Here is a 17592-nt window from a genome sequence, read left to right on the forward strand (position 1 = left end):
GAGCTCCTTCAGCTTTGTAAAATACTCTTGAGATTCTTGGGTAACAGATACCTTGGGCATCTCCCTCCTCATTTTTCTTCTATGAAAATTAGTCCTTCGTGTCCCACCCTGCACATGTACTAGGGGTGGGCTATGGCAGCTGTTTTCATAACAACCCTACTTCTTGGCCATAACTGACTGACTCTCATGTGCATACCTGGGCCCAGTTGGGCCAGTTAGATCCTTTCCTCTATGATTTTGAATTGGGATATGAGGTGCTGACAAATTAGAGGGCATCACTGATAGTGGGGGAGCCATTTACCTCAAGCACAGAAGCACTACAAACTGGGGGACAGAGACAGAGGCAGAGAGAAAGAAAATGCACAGAGGGAAGTGAAATGAGAGTTTCCATCACCTCAGAGGGCTGGGGAAAGAAGCTGCCTAGATTCTGGTAATCCTGCTGTCTTCAATCCTGGTTCTGGGCTCTTGGGAAGTCTAGTCGTACTTCCTGCCTCTGGATTTCCAGAGCCACCTGGGGGATACTCCCAACAAATTTCCGCGTGGATTCTGTTACTTAACTCCACACGATGTGACTGAGGCATCAGATTTCATTGGTTTTGATGTTCAGTGCTTAGCAATGTTCTTCTGAAAGCATGGCCACCCCCAGGCCTCATACCTCTGCCTGATCTTTTGAAGTCGAGAAACAAGGCACCATGGACCTCTGAATGGGCATTTTTGCCGATAACTTAAAACTCTGTTGTGACGTTCAGAGTGGAAGCCCAGTTACCTCTTAAACTATCCTTTAAACTGTTGGTTTAGAGGTGCCAGATTTAGCAAATAAAAATGTTGAATGGCTAGTGAAATTTCAATTTTAGGTGAAAAATGAATAATTTTTAGTGTAAGTTTGTCCCATGCCATATTTGGGACTTATTTATGCTAAAAGATTATTTGTTTCTTATATTTAAACTTAACCAGGACTTCTGTATTTTACCTGGCAGTCAGGTGTAGGTTCTTCCAAGCTTTGGAATGAAGTGGGAGTTGCAATAACTACTCACATTCTGCTTAGAGATTCCCTTTTGAAGGTAAGAGATTTTGTTCATTACTAGACCAGACAGGAAATAATCTTTCTTTCTCAAGCATTTTTTTTTTAAGTAATGAAAACTAAAGTTAAATAACTCACCAATGGATGACATGTTCTGGTTTGTTCCAAGCATGAAGTTATTGGTTCACAGTCAATCCCATTTCCTCGAAATCCTTTCTTGCACTCACACTCATTCTATAATTTTAAGAACAGAGTCAAGGGGGTTATTGAAAGCAAGTGCCTTCCATGTCTTGCCCTCACAAGGCACTGAGAAATATACTATGGAAACTGAAGCTGTCTGGTTTTCCCAGAGAACAACATTAATGTCTTTTGCTTGATACACTTCAGATTCTAGAGTTATTAGTCTCCAGATTCTACATTACATTTTCCCAACTGAGAGTTTATTGGTACTCTCTTCCTGAATTCTTTACTCCAGAGGGACCTATGCAGAGAGTCTCAGAGGGGATTTGGGCCCCAAAAAGTATCACATTGGGTGGTTCTTCTACCTAAATGAGAAAGGTTAAGCAAGCTACAGGATATCTACTTGGTGGAGATGTATGCATGAGGCCATTGCTAGCCTGTAAGGCACTTTGTTGAATTTAGAAACATTTGGCTCCAGCACAGTTTGTCTTTTTAAAGCAGCATTTCTGGAAATTAAGGTGTGTGCCTATTTGGAAAGTCTAAAAGTTTCCAAGTCAACTAATCCCAGCTGAGGGCAATCCTAGATATGAGGGCAGTCCTGATCTCCCCCCAGCCTGATTTCTGTAATTGTGCACAGGAAATGAGGGTGGATGTGGACACATTCAATCTGAGTCAATGAGAGAGAATGAATCCTGGGTTTTTGGCCCATTCTGTTTTGGATAGAACACCACAGAGAGACCCCCTCTTTTCCCATCTCCCCATCAGGATGTTTTTCAAGTTTGCCTGCAGAAAGGAGGACAGAGCAGAGAGGAGACAGATATTGTTATAGGTTCAACTGTGTCTCCTCACTCCCAAATTCATTGGTTGCAGTCCTGACCTTTAGTACCTCAGAATGCAACTTATTTGGAAAGAGGGTTGTGATGTAATTAGTTAAGATGAAGTCATGCTGGAGTAGGGTGGGCTGAATCCAGTAAGACCTGTATCCTTATATTAATAAAAAGGGGGAATCTGGAGACAGATAACGCACAGGGAGAAAGGCATCCGAACACAAAGGCAGAGATCAGGGTGATGTGTCCACAAGCCAAACAATACAAAGGAGTTTCAGCAAAGCACTCGAAACTAAGAGCACCATGGAACAGCTTCTCCTTCACAGCTCTCAGACGGGACCAGCCCTGATGACACCTTGATCTCAGACCTCCAGCCTCTACAGCTGTGAAACAATACATTTTTGTTGTTCTATGCCACCCAGTTTGTGGCACTTTGCATGGCATCCCCAGAAAGCTAATGGAGACACCAAGACACTTTTTTCCTTTTCTCAAGTGCAATCTGCCAACTCAAGTGCGTCAAAAATAAATGCAATCATTTCCTGAGTGCTTGGCAAGACATAAGACTGCAGCGATCTTTTTCATAATTAGGACTCCTAGGGCCAAATTTTAAAACTAATTTCCTTCAGATCCATGAGCAGATTCTGCCGTCAGAGAAATCAGGTGGATAAATAGGAAAGCAGCCCTCAGACACTGTGGAAAAACCAGACCCTATGTGGCTTTTATAACATTTATCACTTTAGCATTACATATATATACATATATATATGTGTGTGTGTGTGTGTGTGTGTGTGTGTGTGTGTATATACATATATATATATATATATATGTCTGTCACCTTGCACAAGATCGCATTTCTTCACGTCTGGCAGAGGGCCCTGACCATGGTAATCTCTTATCCTTACCATGGAGCTTAGTGGCTGAGTAGGCGTAGGCACTTGAGAGGTGTTAGATGAATGCGCAAATGAATAGATATGTGAACATCTGTTATCTCTCTTCCTGGAAACTGCACGTCATTTGGCTCTGGGGACACCATCATTCATTCCCCCTCTCCTAGTCCATATGATAAAATGTGGCTGATTTCTCCACCCCAGGGTGGGGTGCAGAGCCTTGGCCTGTGCTTATCACTGTATCTTATACCCTGGGCCTTCTGTGGCCTGATTTCTGTAATTGTGCACAAGGGCAGATGGGAGTGGCAGGAAATGAGGATGGGTGTGGATGCACTCAATCTGAGTCGATGAAAGAAGGAATCCTGGGTTTTTGGAGGAAGTTACCAGAAAACATACTTCATTCTGGTTAACTAAGTATTACGATGGCGAGGGTGAGGTCATCCCTCACCCCAGGTACCTGGGAAGAAGCTGAGCCAAGAAACAGACCCTTTATGCTGCCTTCTGAGCCCTGAATCATGTTGTACCTGTAGCTAGATCCATATATGGACTTTATAACACATGGGCCAAAACATTCCCTTTTGTTTTTAAACCAGCTTTAATTGTTTTTAAGAATTGAAGTAAATATATATATATGAGAAAATGTATCATTTTAACCATTTAAAAATTTAGAGTTGAGTGGCATTAAACACATTCACATTCTTGTACAACCATCATCATCATCTGTCTGCAAACTTGCTTTCATCTTCCCCAACTGAAACTCCGTACCTGTTAAACAATAACTCCCCATTCCTCTCCCCACTTTAGCTCCTGGCAGCCACCATTCTACTTTCTGTCTCTATGAATCTGAATACTCTAGGAACCCCAGGTCAGTGGAATCACATAGTATTTGCCCTTCTGTCTCTGGCTTATTTCACTTAGCAACACATCTTCAAGGTTGACCCATGTTGCAGGATGTGTCAGCATTTTCTACCTTTTTAAGGCTGATTGTTGTTCCATTGTATACATATACCATGTTTTGATTACCCATTAATATGCCAGTGGCCACTGGTTATGTTATGTTCATCTTTTGACTACTGTGAATAATGCTGCTATGAATGTGGGTGTTTAAATATCTGCTTGAGTCCCTGCTTTTGATTCTTTCGGGGGTAGACCCAGAAATGGAATTGCTAGAACATATGGTCATTCTATTTTTAATTTTTTGGGGGAATTACAGTACTGTTTTCCATAGTAGCTGTACCATTTTACATTTCCACAAGTAGTTTACAAGTAATTGAGTTTTCCATTATAACCAAAAGATTTCTCCCTGATACAGATCCCCCTCTATCCCTGTCCCATTGCCAACTGTCACTACCTGAGAAGCACCTTCTGTGGTCTAATGAAATAGTTCACCCTAGCTGTATATAGACATACGTCAATGTTGAGGCTTTGACTGGGCCTAGTGCTTCCATCTCCCATCAGTTTTCAAGAGTGTGAGGTGGGCTAGGGTGGGATCATGCTATGCTCTTAGCCAAGCAGTTCCATTTTTTTAACCCTTGCTCCTAATCATGTTAACCACCTTTTAAGCCCCTGTGGGGGTCTCTTTGAAAAGAGTTCTGTATAGTTCACTATCTTTGGTAGTTATGAGCTCCCAGAGGAGCTCCAACACTTCTGACTGTCTCTGCAGTGTCCAGCCCTGCACTGGCCCACAGGACAGATATTCCATCTCTCATTCCTAGCAGGATGGAGGAGAAGGGAGTGGGAATGATGCCTAAAGCCACAGAGGGAGGCCCTAGAACTTCCTTCTTGGATATCTTTAAATAGGGCAGATCTCCATTTGTCTGGGTAAATTCCTCCCTGAAGAAAAGGGAAGGTAGGAGGTAGACTTTACTATCTCATCAAGTTCCACTCAAGCTCTGTGTTTCTCTGAATATTAACTTGTGCGCAGAAATGAGAGGTGTGAGAACCAAAAGGTTCAGGGTCAAGTGAGAGATATCATGGTGAGCAAGGTTAGGCTTTCTTCAGTGCCCTCATCATGGGAAGAAATACATTTCTCAAAGAGCTGAAAATAATTTATAGGTCCTTAAAAAAGTTCAGCCTAAAACATAAAAGTGAGAAACTGTATCAAGATTCAAAAGATAAGGGAGTTGATTTCAAATCCTTGTTCCCATCTTCCACGTGTTCTGACCTTCTTAGCCTTATATTATACACACACCTGATGGTCCTACCAGTGGAAAGAGGTGGAAGCAGGTGGGGATGGATGGGGGGAGGGAGCCTTATCAGTTGCCTTTTTTTTTTTTTTTTTTTCCCCATGGCCACAATCCTAGTGTAGTTGGTAGCATGTCTCCTGGAGCTGATTAATTTCCAAGGAGTAGCCTTCTCTGTCTTGTTCTCCATTAAATGACAGTGAGTGAAAGTGATCAATATGCTACAAAGCTATAGAAATATAAGGTTGGTCTAGGGTGGCGACTAAGAGGGCAGCCCTGGACTCAGACCGTCTGGGTGCAAATCTTGCACTATCATCTATTTTCAATGTGATTTATGCAAATAGCTTAGCTTCATGTTGCCTCAATTTCCTTTTCTATAAGAAGGGATAATACCCCGTCATAGGTTCGTTGTGGTAATGAACCCATTTTCACTGCCACAAATGATTGAAAAATGCTGCAGTAAGTTCTAGCCAAAGTACCTCTGTGTCCTGAGGGGAAAGAAAGTCACTGCAGGATTCCTGCTTTCTGTTTGCTCCTGTCACGTCCAACCTACCTGCCCGGGACCCACGTACAAACAGGTTGCGTTGCTGTGGCAGCCGCCTTCACTGGGCAGCAGGCAGTTGTTGATCTCCACGCAGTCTCTCCCATTCCCTGTCCAGCCCGGCTGACACACACAGGTGTGGGTGCCTGTGCCAGTTCTGATGCATTCTGCCTGCAGGAGGAAGAGAAAAAGCCTCTGAAGCCTCAGTCCAGCCGTATGATTCCAAAAGAGGATTTCCAGACATACGTTCCAGAAACACATATTTGCATTGAGAAAGGTGGAAATGCTTGATTTGCATTGAGATTCATGAAAATATCAGGTCATTTAAAGAACAAAATGGCTGGGAGCTGGCCAGTTCATGGCCACTAAACATCACTGTGACAGTTATTAAGCTGGGGACTATTTATATTGTTTTGCAGGTGTAAACCATCATCTTGAGAAAAGTATTGTTACTATATTTTACAGCTAAGGAAACAGGTGTTGCCCAAGGTCATACAGCTGTAAAAAGGCTTGAGCCCAGCTCTGTATAATGTGGGAACCCAACTTCACGATACCAGCTCTCACGACTCTCAGGAGGAGCCTCGCCAGGAGGCTGGAAGACAGAATGAGAAGGAGAGAGAGGTACAAGACATGATGTTGAGATGAGGCTGAGGTGGACGGGGTTAGGACGAGGCTCACTGAAAGAGAATCTGGTAGACTGGGGTCAGGTGGTTTCATCTAGATTTTATCCTCAGATCCAGAGGAAATTACTGAAGGGGTTTAAACCTGGGAGAAACATGATCTGATTCACTTTAAACCACTCTGGCTGTGGGTGGGAAATGCACTGTGGGTAGGTAAGAGAGGAAGCAAAGAAACCAGTTACTAAGCCATAGGTAAGGAATGAAGGTGACTAGGGTCAGGTAGGGGTGGTGATAATTGAAAACACTGGTAGGTCTGGCTACACCCTTACCAACAACAGAACCTAGTCACTGAACTCCCCCAGACCCCAGTTTCCTAATCAGTAAAATGATCGCTTGAGCCCAGGAGTTTGAGGCTGCAGTGAGCTATGACTGCATCACTGCACTCCTGCTTGGGTGACAGAGTGAGACCTTGTCTCAAAATAAAATAAAAATTCAAGGTTTAAACACAAATGCTTCATGCATATGGTAAGTGATCAGACACTGACCTGTGGAACGTCTTTCCTCAGGATTTCCTAAAAAAAAACCAACCAACCAACTGAAAAAAGCCAACAAGAAACCAGGCAAGTTGTAAATAAAGACCAGTACTCACATTGCGGCTACAGCCTCCTGGAGTCAGTCCTGTGCAAGGGTCCGTTTCAGAACACACAGTTCCATCTCCTTCATATCCTGCTTTGCAAATGCAGCTGCAAAGGAGAGTGTGCAAAATCAGCCCCAGAATAAGCGCCAACGACCCAGAAGAGAGCCAGCCAGCTAGAGATAAACCAGTTCCTGGCCAAATGGCTCCATGGTTTGCTCCTGTGGAGGAAGTCAGTACTCAAATGTGGTCGGGGTACTCCAGGGGTCTGCAATCAGATACGCCTGGGTGGAAATAAAGCCCACCCACTTCTTAGCAGTTGTGTGACCCTGCACGAGTCTCTTAACAACTGAGACCTTATTTCTCATCAGGAAGATGGGCCTAACACCTCCCACATGAGGCTGAAGGTTAAATGAGCGAATGCACGTGAAGTGTGCGTTAGCAGAGCACTTACAGATCATAAGGCTCAGCACCTGGCAGCTTCTCTGCTCTTATTTTACCAGAACCTGCCTCTTTAGAACTCTCCCTCTTCAATACTAGTTATTACCTTTGGTTTAGCAAAGAAGAGCTCTACTCTGTCTTCTATGCAACAGCTCTTAAAATATTTGAAAATGACAATCGGTGACACTTCTCCTCTCCCCTTCTCTGGCCCCTCAGAGGTTTTATTGACCCCCAACACCACATTCCCAAGTGCCTCTTCTGTAAGCTTACTTGGTTTCTTGACCCATTACCTTTCCAGATGCTTCTATCAAAATCTATCGTGATGATACTTTCACTATGTGGCTCATTGATTCATCTGTTCAATATTTATTGAGTGCTCTATGACAGATGTTGGGGACATTGCACCCCCATGTCCTACTGCAAATCCAGTCATACGTGTCTTACAAAAATGTAAAAAATATCTTTTTCATGTATCAAGTTTCCTAGAGGAACAAAATACACTATCTAGTGACCAAATGAAGAAATAGGGTCATCTGTTCCAATAATGTTTGATGTACCTAAGGCAATATAGTTCATGGAGACCCATGCTGACGGTTCTCTGTGGATGATTTAATAGGTTTCCAGGGTAATTTTGATTACATGAGGTTTTGCCTTATGCACTGATATAGGTCATAACTCCTTAGGAAAAGGCATTTTTATTGTACAACTGTGGAAAAGAGGCAGTCTCTTGTCTCCTGTAGCCTATAGTGGGAGATGCAGACCAAAATAAATAACTATGTAAATCAAAATTAAGAAAAGCGGTGTTAGAATAGGGCCCAGAATTCCAGACATCCCCTTCATTTCCCAGGATATTTTAGGTGGTTACTGCCTTGGAGCTAGATATTTCCAGAGAGGTAAATTTCCTCTGGCATTTTCCCCCTCAAACCCACTGCAGAATGCTAGACAGTATTGAAACAAATGGCGATCTATTGATTAAAGACCCAGTTTCCTGCAAGATGCCTTTAACAGGGGAGCAATTGTTAACAGCCTTAAAAAGTAAAGGTGTTTTCAAAGGTTGGAAAGTTGGTGGGCAAATCTTCCTTTCTTTCACATATCCACATATGATAATAATGGTCATTTCCATGACAGAACATCTTTGATGTGCTAGCCTTGGTGCTAGGTGATTTTGCATTCAGTTCTGCTAATCTCCACAACTGCCTTGCTTGGTAGGTATCATCCTCACTGAACTGTTGAGGCAAGTGAGGTTCAGAGAGGTTAAGTAACTTGCGCACAGTCGCACAGCTGGTAAGTTTCAAAGCAGGGAGCGCTGCAATTGAAACCCAGCTCAGACTGAGGTTGTTTTCACAAATGCCACACTATCAGCTGGAGATAACAGGCCTCAGTTCAGAGTTTAGATATGAGTTGGCTCTGTCTACAGGTAACACAGTGGCTTTGCATCATTAAGGGCCATCCCCTTACAGACCTACCTGGCTGTCCCATTGCTGTATTCACAGGTGGCATGGATGTGACAGAACTGGACGTAGGGCCCACAGGCCGAGGTCTGCTTATCGCAGAGTCTCCCAGCGGAGCCGTCTCTGCATGTGCCAGTGAGGCAGGCCCCGTCGCTGTCTATCCTGTTATCGCATGTTCCATGAATGCACAGGCACTCTGAAAGAGGAGGAGGAGGGACATCCGTCCAGGACTTGGGGACAAGCCGAGCACTGAGGCAGAGCACCCTGGTGGAGGACAGGGACCACTTCCTCTCACCCCCCACTCACTCTTGTCAAAGCAGAGTCTGGGGTCTGAGCCAGAGGAAGACTCGGGCTGCTATTTCTTGGAGTTTCAAGTGTTTTCAGCGTGCCTGGGACAGCCCCTGGAGAGCTTACTTGTCCCATTCAGGAGGAGAGGAACTTGGTCTCAGAACTCCTTTAAGACTGAGGACGGTGGCTCATGCCTGTAATCCCAGTACTCAAGGAGGCTGATGTGGGAGGACTGCTTGAGCTTGGGAGTTTGAGACCAGCCTGGGTAACATGGTAAAACCCTGTCTCTACAAAAAATATAAAAATTAGCTGGGCATGATGGCGTGTGCTTGTGGTCCCAGTTACCGGAGAGGCTGAGAGGTGGGAAGAACACTTGAGCCTGTGAGGTCAAAGCTGCAGTGAGCTATGACTGCACCACTGTACTCCAGCCTAGTCAACAGAGTAAGACCCTGTCTCCAAAAAAAAAAAAAAAAAAAAAAGAAGGAAAGAAAAAATAACTCCTTTTTATCTACTGTGTGGGGGGTGTGGGGAAGAAGAGGGTGTTACACTTTGAAAGAGGCCAAGGAACTCCATTTTCAACTACTTCCTGGTTGGAGAGTTTAGCCTGGAAATTTCTCACCTTTCATGAAGATATTCTGGAATAAACAGAAATGGTCTCCCATGCTGGCAGGGCTCCTGATGTATAGCTAATGCATTTGTTTTTCACTCGATCACAGGAAACCAATGATAATCAATGGTCGATATCTGGGCACTGACTTGATTCAAGGCACTGGGTCAGCCTTCCACAGGATGCACCATCTCATTAATAGTCACCAGTCCCAGCAGGTAGGTACTTTTATAACCCCCATTTTTCAGATGAGGAAGTTGAGGCCCGAAGAGAGGAAGCAAATGGCCCAACTTGCTGCTAAATTCCCAGGGAGAAACTTGAATTGGGATTCAAAGTCCATTTCTGTTTGTGGCTGTGCAAACACCGTAGATCGTTATATGAACCGCTTTTCTATATCACCGTTATCCCCTTCAACCTTAGCTGCTGCATTTGCTTTCAATTACAGGTATTTTTAAAAATCACAACACAGGCCGCCTCATCCGACTCAGGTTCCTATACACGTGGGAGTGAAAAGAAGGATGTGGAGATTCTCAAAGGCACATGACAAGGATTGAGGGAGGGCTTGGAAAAGGATCAGAAATAAAGGGATCTGGAGTTTAGCCCCAGAAAGGACCCATGGGAGAGGAATTAGTGTGGGTGCTTGGAGCCAACATCCAGGAAAGAGAAGACAGACACTAGTGAGCGGGGCTGGAAAACCACAGCCGGATTTAAAGCAAACAACAGTTTTTTACACAATTTTAGTTAAGTCAGTGCCTTATTTGCAAGTAACAAGACCCCTGTGTGAGACTGTGTGCAGCTGCAGCCCTGGAATGAGAGGAGTGACAGCTAGAAGCCCACCGCCCCATCCCAGCCCTGGTGTCCTGCCGGGCTGGCCTCAGACAAATGCCGACATCGTCAGGCCTTGGAATAAACCCTGTTTTTTTTTCTTCCTCTAATATGGAAATCTAATTCGGCAAAAAGAACATTGGAAAGGATTCAGCAGCCTCAAACCTGCTGTGCTCTGCTTTCCCATCCATCCTGAGAGTTATTTGTGAAGCTCAAATAAGGTAGGTGAGCAGAAGGGTTGTGTGTTTCATAACAAACGCATGGAGTTAGTAGCGATAGTAACAGAAGCAGCTTTGCTTATTGATGACTTGCTTGGTGCAAGCTCTGTGCTAAAAGCCCCAAATTATGGTCTAACTTAATCCTGCCAGAAACCTATAATGTAGGTACCACTATTATCTTCTTTTTTTTTTTTTTTTTTTTTTTTGAGACGGAGTTTCGCTCTTGTTACCCAGGCTGGAGTGCAATGGCGCGATCTCGGCTCACCGCAACCTCCGCCTCCTGGGTTCAGGCAATTCTCCTGCCTCAGCCTCCTGAGTAGCTGGGATTACAGGCACGTGCCACCATGCCCAGCTAATTTTTTGTATTTTTAGTAGAGACGGGGTTTCACCAGGTTGACCAGGATGGTCTCGATCTCTCGACCTCGTGATCCACCCGCCTCGGCCTCCCAAAGTGCTGGGATTACAGGCTTGAGCCACCGCGCCCGGCTCTTATCTTCATTTTATAGGTCAAGAAATTGAGAGCCGTTTTCTAAGGTCTTGGTAGGCTGGAGTGTGGGGACTTCAGGTTGGTCTGACTCCACAAGGAGCTGTTAGCTTAGAAATATATGTCAAAAATACACATATATTTATTTTAAATATGCACAGGATGTCATTTTAAAGAACAGAATGCATTTTCTGAGATTATATAACTTCATGTTTTTCAATGCCTATTGTGGTGGAACTTTTCACATGTTTTACAAGCTTCTTGATATTTATGTCACTGTACTTAGACTAACAGCAACAACAATAATAGTGAGATAATATTTGTGGCATGTGTTTTGTACTAGGTATGGTTCTAGGGCAAGTGATTTTTATCTATAGTTGATACTAACCTTAAAAGGCACTTGATATTATTACCATCCCATTTTACAGATAAAGAAACTGAGGCCTAGGGAGGTATAGTAACTTACCCAAGGTCACATACCTGGCAAATAAAGGAGCTGATGGAGGAGGTCTGTCTAAAAGGTAGGGAGTGAATCTGATTCTTTTTTTTTTTTTTTTTGAGATGAAGTCTCACTGTTACCTAGGCTGGAGTGCAGTGGCTTGATCTTGGCTCACTGCAACCTCTGCCTCCTGGGTTCAAGTGATTCTCTGGCAGCCTCTGGAATAGCTGGAATTACAGGTACCCGCCACCACACCTGGCTAATTTTTGTATTTTTAGTAGAGATGGGGTTTTGCTATGTTGCCCAGGCTGGTCTCAAACTCCTGACCTCAAGCGATCCACCTGCCTCAGCCTCCCAAAGTGCTGGGATTACAGGCATGAGCCACTGTGTCTGGCCTGAATCTGTTTCTTGATGCAGAGCGCACCATCAATTCAAGAATGTGGAGAACCCTTTGGACAGTGGTCTTCAAAGTGTGCTCCCCGCCCACCAGTGTTGACGCCCCCTGGGAACTTGCTAAAAATGCAAATTCTGAAGACCCACTGGGGCCCTACAGAATCAGAAACTGCAGGTGGGGCTGAGGGCTCAGCCCTCTGACACATGCTCCAGTTTGAGAACCAAAGCTTAAGGAATGCTCTGTGATGATGGCGTACCCCAAGCAAAGGGGTCCCGAGACACCAGCCCTGCACTGGCAGCTTGCTGCAGTGCCAGAGGGAACCTTGCCTAGGAGTGGAAGGAAGCTCTGGAAGGGCCACTTACTTTTGCTACACCGAGGTCCGTATTTATTGGGATCGGAGCAGAACTGACACCGGGAGCCTTGGAAGCCCTCCTCACAAAGGCACGTCCCACTGCCGCTGAGGCCGTCTGCGCACTGGGAGAAAGGCAGGCCCCGTGGGCTGTCAGCACACACACTTCTCAGGTGTTTTCATTTCACGGCCTGACTTCTTTGAGTTCAGATTAAATCTCACTTGACGTGATCCTTTGGGACTCCTCACGGAAAGTGAAGTCGTGTGATACCAGGGAGGATGCTAAAGCAGTGCCCAGCTTGGGAATCCCGAGCCAGGATTTAGAACTTTAAGGGGAGTCACTCAAGGGGGTGTCACAGTGCTGAACTGGGAACCTTTCAACAACGCTTAAGGCAGGCGTCCCCAAACTTTTTACACAGGGGGCCAGTTCACTGTCCCTCAGACCGTTGGAGGGCTGCCACATACTGTGCTCCTCTCACTGACCACCAATGCAAGAGGTGCCCCTTCGTGAAGTGCAGCGGGGAGGGTGGGCTGGATAAATGGCCTCAGGGGGCCATAGTCTGGGGACGCCTGGAAGGGATAAGTGATAAGACAGGCGCCTCCGGAATGAGTAACTGGCCTTTCTCTCTTTACATTCCCACTTGCTCAGCTCTGTGACTCTAGACTGCAGTGTGTTCTCTCTTCAGCAGTAAACACATCTGCCTCCCACCTACCTAACCCTGGCAAGGTCGTGTCCATGCTGATTGACAGCAGCGTTGGGCGTGGGGCCTTTCTCACCCCTGGCCACACTCATTAGTACTGGCCTCTCCCTATTCTCCTTGTCCGCATGGTGTCCCCACTCATGGCTGTACTCGCCCCTTAAAAAAGCCATGTTTTAAATGTGGGTTTATTAAATGCACAGATCTAAAAGTTCCCTGTATAAACCACAGCTACTTTTGCCTCCAAGCCAGACCAGTTAAGTTTTGGCTGTCACATTTCACTAGCTTTTGCTTCTAGGTCCAAAAAAGTAATCACTAGACAGAGCTATTTTTTAGCTGTCATAAAATCTTAGTTCTGGAAGGAGTCTTGAAGATCAATGCAGGTCAACCCTGATTATCTCCCACAGGAGGAACGGGAGGCCCAGAGATCCTTGTTGAGTTGCTCAAGGTCCTGCAGCCCACAATAGCGAAGCAGAGACGAGAAGCATCACAGGAATCTCTCTCTCCCATCCCCCCATCCCAGACCCAGATTCCTTCTGCTACAGACCCCTGCTGTTCTTTTAGTAAGGGATCATTTCTTTTGCTTCCTGGGAAGAGTAGCCGGCACTGTGTCATATTTTGGTTTAGAAGTTTTAAAAATCATTGTTTGATTTGACTTAAGGAAGGCCAGTCTTCGGTATTCACCTGTCCATTTCCCGAGCATGGATTTGAGAAGCCTCCTGGACACTGGTTGCAGTCGGGTCCATAGAAGCCTTTGCAGCACTTTGGAATCTGAGAAACAAAATGCATGTTGCCCTTTGAAACCCCAGGCCAAGCACCACTTCCTCAAAGGGGATGCGTTTTAATTCCCATGATTATACTAAACCATATTTGCCTCTCCTTGTGAGCTCGCCCTTTTCTTTGGCAGTTGATGGCATGGCTAGTGCTCAGTCATCTGGTCACCACAACTCTACTGAGCCCCTCCCTGGGTGCTGGCCTGGCTCTAACACTGTGCAAACGGACAAAGGGAGGCTCACGCTTGTGGAGCCAATGTTCTAAGTCAGGGAAGAGTCAATGCATGAATTTAAAAAAATAGTAAAACAAGACCTGGCTGGGTGTGGTGGCTCATGCCTGTAATCCCAGCACTTTGGGAGGCTGAGGCACGTGGATCACCTGAGGCCAGGAGTTTGAGGCCAGCCTGACCAAAATGGAGAAACCCCATCTTTACTAAAAACACAAAATTAGCCAGGTGTAGTGGCGCATGCCTGTAATCTCAGCTACTCAGGAGGCTGAGGCAGGAGAATTGTTTAACACCAGGAGGCAGAGGTTGCATTGAGCTAAGATCACACCATTGCACTCCAGCCTGGGCAACAAGAGCAAAACTCTATCTCAAAGCAAAACCAAACCATTTCAGAGAATGGTGATGCTGAGAAAACAAAGTATCATCCAGTGGTGGCAGGTAGGGCCAGAAGTCAGGTGGGCACTAGGGATGCCACTGTGGTTTGGTGGTGACAGGGCTGGTTAATGGAGACTCAGAAGATGAGTTAACCTCAGAGAAATCTGGAAGAGCATTCAGAGGGAGGGAATGGCAAGTGTGCATGCTCTGAGGTAGGAATGGGGGTGAGAGGCAGGTCAGAGCCACAGGCAGAGGGTGGCCCATGTGGGGAAGCATCAAGCGTCAGTGTTACGAGGGTAAGGAACCACGAGAGGCTGTTCTGTGATGCGGGGAAGGGATGGTCAGGTCACCATCTGAAGAATCTGCCTTTGCTTCCCCTGCAGGAAGACCACACCAAGCAACAGCCTCCTGTGACCACACAGACCCTAGGACCCAAGAGCGCAGCCCTGGAGCTGCCTGGCCCTTCTGGCCTAGATGGGGCCTTGGCCATGCTCTCCTCACCTTCACGGTGCCATTGCAGTACCGGGCACAGCCGCTCTTCAGGCTCCTAAACCTGCTACTGTAGACACATCTGTGTGTGAAGAGTGCCTGGGAGAAAGCCAAGGAGGGAAATCATGGCGGTCAGCATGTTTGAGGCACCACACACCCTCTGCAGACACTTCCCGTTCGGTTTCTATTTCACCACTGACGTCAGGAGAGAGTGCTGGACCACACTAGCAGAACTGGGTCTACATCAAAGCGTGGGCACCCTCTTTTAGGCCTGTTCCCTTGTTGGTGGCATACAGGCCAGGGTCTGCACCATCCATGGCCACGGATCTTTGCTCCCTCTTCCATGCCACGGCAGATGTCTCTAAGCAGAAAATATTTTCTGTTCATTCTTGATGTGGTCTGTCTGCCCTTCCAATCTCGAGCCATCCCTAAGATCCTCCTATAAAGACATGGTGGAGCCGGCAGAGTCTATCTACATTTGATTGAAAGATTTGCCAAACAAAATAGTGATAGTCTGAGTTTTCCTCTTAGGAGTGGGGCGGGCTTATATGCAACCTTCCATTCTCTAAACAACGATGCCCACTCCTAATTATCTAGAACTGACATTTACTGAGAACCATTTATGGGCCAGACACATTGCACAGAGGAGTTCATCACTCTTCAATTCTATATGGATGTTTTTCATGCCATTTTTTATACATAAAGAAACTGAGGCCCAGACAGGTTAAATCATTTTTTTTCCGTGAAACACTGCTAGTAAGTTTAAGGTCTAGAGAATGGGTCTTATCACGTACTGACTTTAGGATCACAGTCATGTAGTCTCTGTGGGCCTCAGCTGCCTAATCTGTAAAACATCAAGAAATACCAAGAAAATATTGATGATAATGCTGATTGCAAGTTTTGTCATGAATTTAGTCTCTGGCTCAAATTTTGTTTTGGATAATTGTTGATGTCAAGCTTACCCCTTCATCTTAGGCTCTTGCTCAAGAAGAGAGCAATGAGACCTTCCTAGGCTATAAAATCCTAAAATATTAGCTATATGAAGGAATTCTGAGGTCACTAGGAAGGATCACTACAGTCCTTTTGTTGGGGGTGTCTCAGGATAATTAACCAGGGTCATTGGATCCCGGGAGGGGTAATTTGAGGGCTACTTTTGGCTTCTACCCATGTGGCTCATTCCCTCTCCCTCTCCCTCTCCCTCTCCCTCTCCCTCTCCCTCTCCCCCATCCCCCTCTCCCCCTCTCCCTCTCCCTCTCCCTCTCCCTCTCCCCCTCCCTTCCCCTCCCTCTCCCCTCCCCCTCCCTCCCCCTCCCCCTCCCCTCCCCCTGGCAAGTCTAGAATGGTGATTAAACACACAGAACAAATCATGGTGCAGCCATGTCAGCCGTGTGACCTTGTACATGGTGGTTTATGTTTCCTTGCCTTCATGCCCCAATCATCCATTGGTTATAGTGATAATATACCTACCTCGTGGGCTGCTGCATAAAGCATTTAGAACAATATCTGGCACACAGCAATCACTGTGATACCTGCCAACACAATTTCCTCTTCTCTTCCCTCTCACATTCCCTGACTGACAGCATCCTGAAGGACTCAGGGGTAATGGCTTCGTTAGGCAAAATAAATATCTGAACACCTGCACCTATTTAATTTTAATGCTTTGCTTTACTAAATACTTCACACTAGAATCACAATAAAGAGCTCATAACCTTCCTTAGTGATCTGTCCTAGCATTTAATGCCACTTCTTGTCAGTAAGTTCTTTCTTATGATAAACTTATAGGCAAAAATTTCTATAATCTCTTTTGCCTTAGAATACTTTGCTTTTTACCACCAATAGTGCTTGGCATATGAATGATAGATCATTGCACAACTATCTGTTTTCTTTTTTAGATGGAGCTTCTCAAGGTAAAACAAAACTATTTCTTATTCATCCTCATGCCTCTGGAACCAAGCACTATGTCTGATATACGATCAATCCTCAATAAATGTGCACAGAATTCAATTAAACCTGGACATTATTGATAGTCCCAGTATTATTTTCTTGATATTTCTTGTTTATCTCTGCAGAAGAGTACTTGGGAAGAACAAATATTAGGACTTGTTTACAGATGGTTCTGCACAATATGCCAGTACCACTCACAAGTGGACATCTGTAATATTACAGCCCCAAAAGGGAAAAAGGAGAGAGGAACTGAGTGACTACTTGATTTAGGTATTGTGCTTGTGTTTTTATCTATGTGAATCTTTTTATTATCATTTACAGATGGAGAAAATTAGAGTAAAAAGGTTAAACAATATCTCTAGGGTCAATAAACAAGGATTCAAACACAGGTTTGTGGGATCTCTTCCTACCATCCCCCATATAGTAGGCTAAGAGCCCATCTTATATTACCCCAGCTGCAATTAATATCTTCCAAAGAAGGAAGGTAGATAGGTTGAGAAACCACACCAGTGGGGTTGCTTGGATCTGTGCTTTTATGAAGCCGTCACACTCACCGTGGGCTCAGAGTTAGCAGGACATCTGCTCCAGTACACCAGAGCACAGCTTACACAAGTGCCCTGGAGGGAAAGACAGGAGGTCAGTGCGGTTATCCCTGTGCCAGGGAGCAGTGGCGACAGTCCTGTCTCTGGTTTCATGC

At 45.3% G+C, this 17592-nt stretch overlaps 1 protein-coding gene across 1 annotated transcript in view; it reads right to left on the bottom strand.

Annotated features, from left to right (window-relative positions):
- Positions 1–17592, bottom strand: part of STAB2 (stabilin 2) — a 176864-nt gene that overhangs the window by 85722 nt on the left and 73550 nt on the right. Inside the window, exons 19-26 of the mRNA XM_003929622.4 lie at positions 17450–17512; positions 14964–15050; positions 13772–13858; positions 12403–12514; positions 8801–8981; positions 6909–7002; positions 5652–5810; positions 1160–1255 (exon numbers count right to left, since the gene is read on the bottom strand). Coding sequence (XP_003929671.3) covers positions 1160–1255; positions 5652–5810; positions 6909–7002; positions 8801–8981; positions 12403–12514; positions 13772–13858; positions 14964–15050; positions 17450–17512 — 879 coding nt within the window. The remainder of the gene's footprint in view (positions 1–1159; positions 1256–5651; positions 5811–6908; positions 7003–8800; positions 8982–12402; positions 12515–13771; positions 13859–14963; positions 15051–17449; positions 17513–17592) is intronic.

The sequence above is a fragment of the Saimiri boliviensis genome, chromosome 7 (genome assembly GCF_048565385.1).
Source record: "Saimiri boliviensis isolate mSaiBol1 chromosome 7, mSaiBol1.pri, whole genome shotgun sequence".
In the NCBI taxonomy this organism is placed as follows: Eukaryota; Metazoa; Chordata; class Mammalia; order Primates; family Cebidae; genus Saimiri; species Saimiri boliviensis.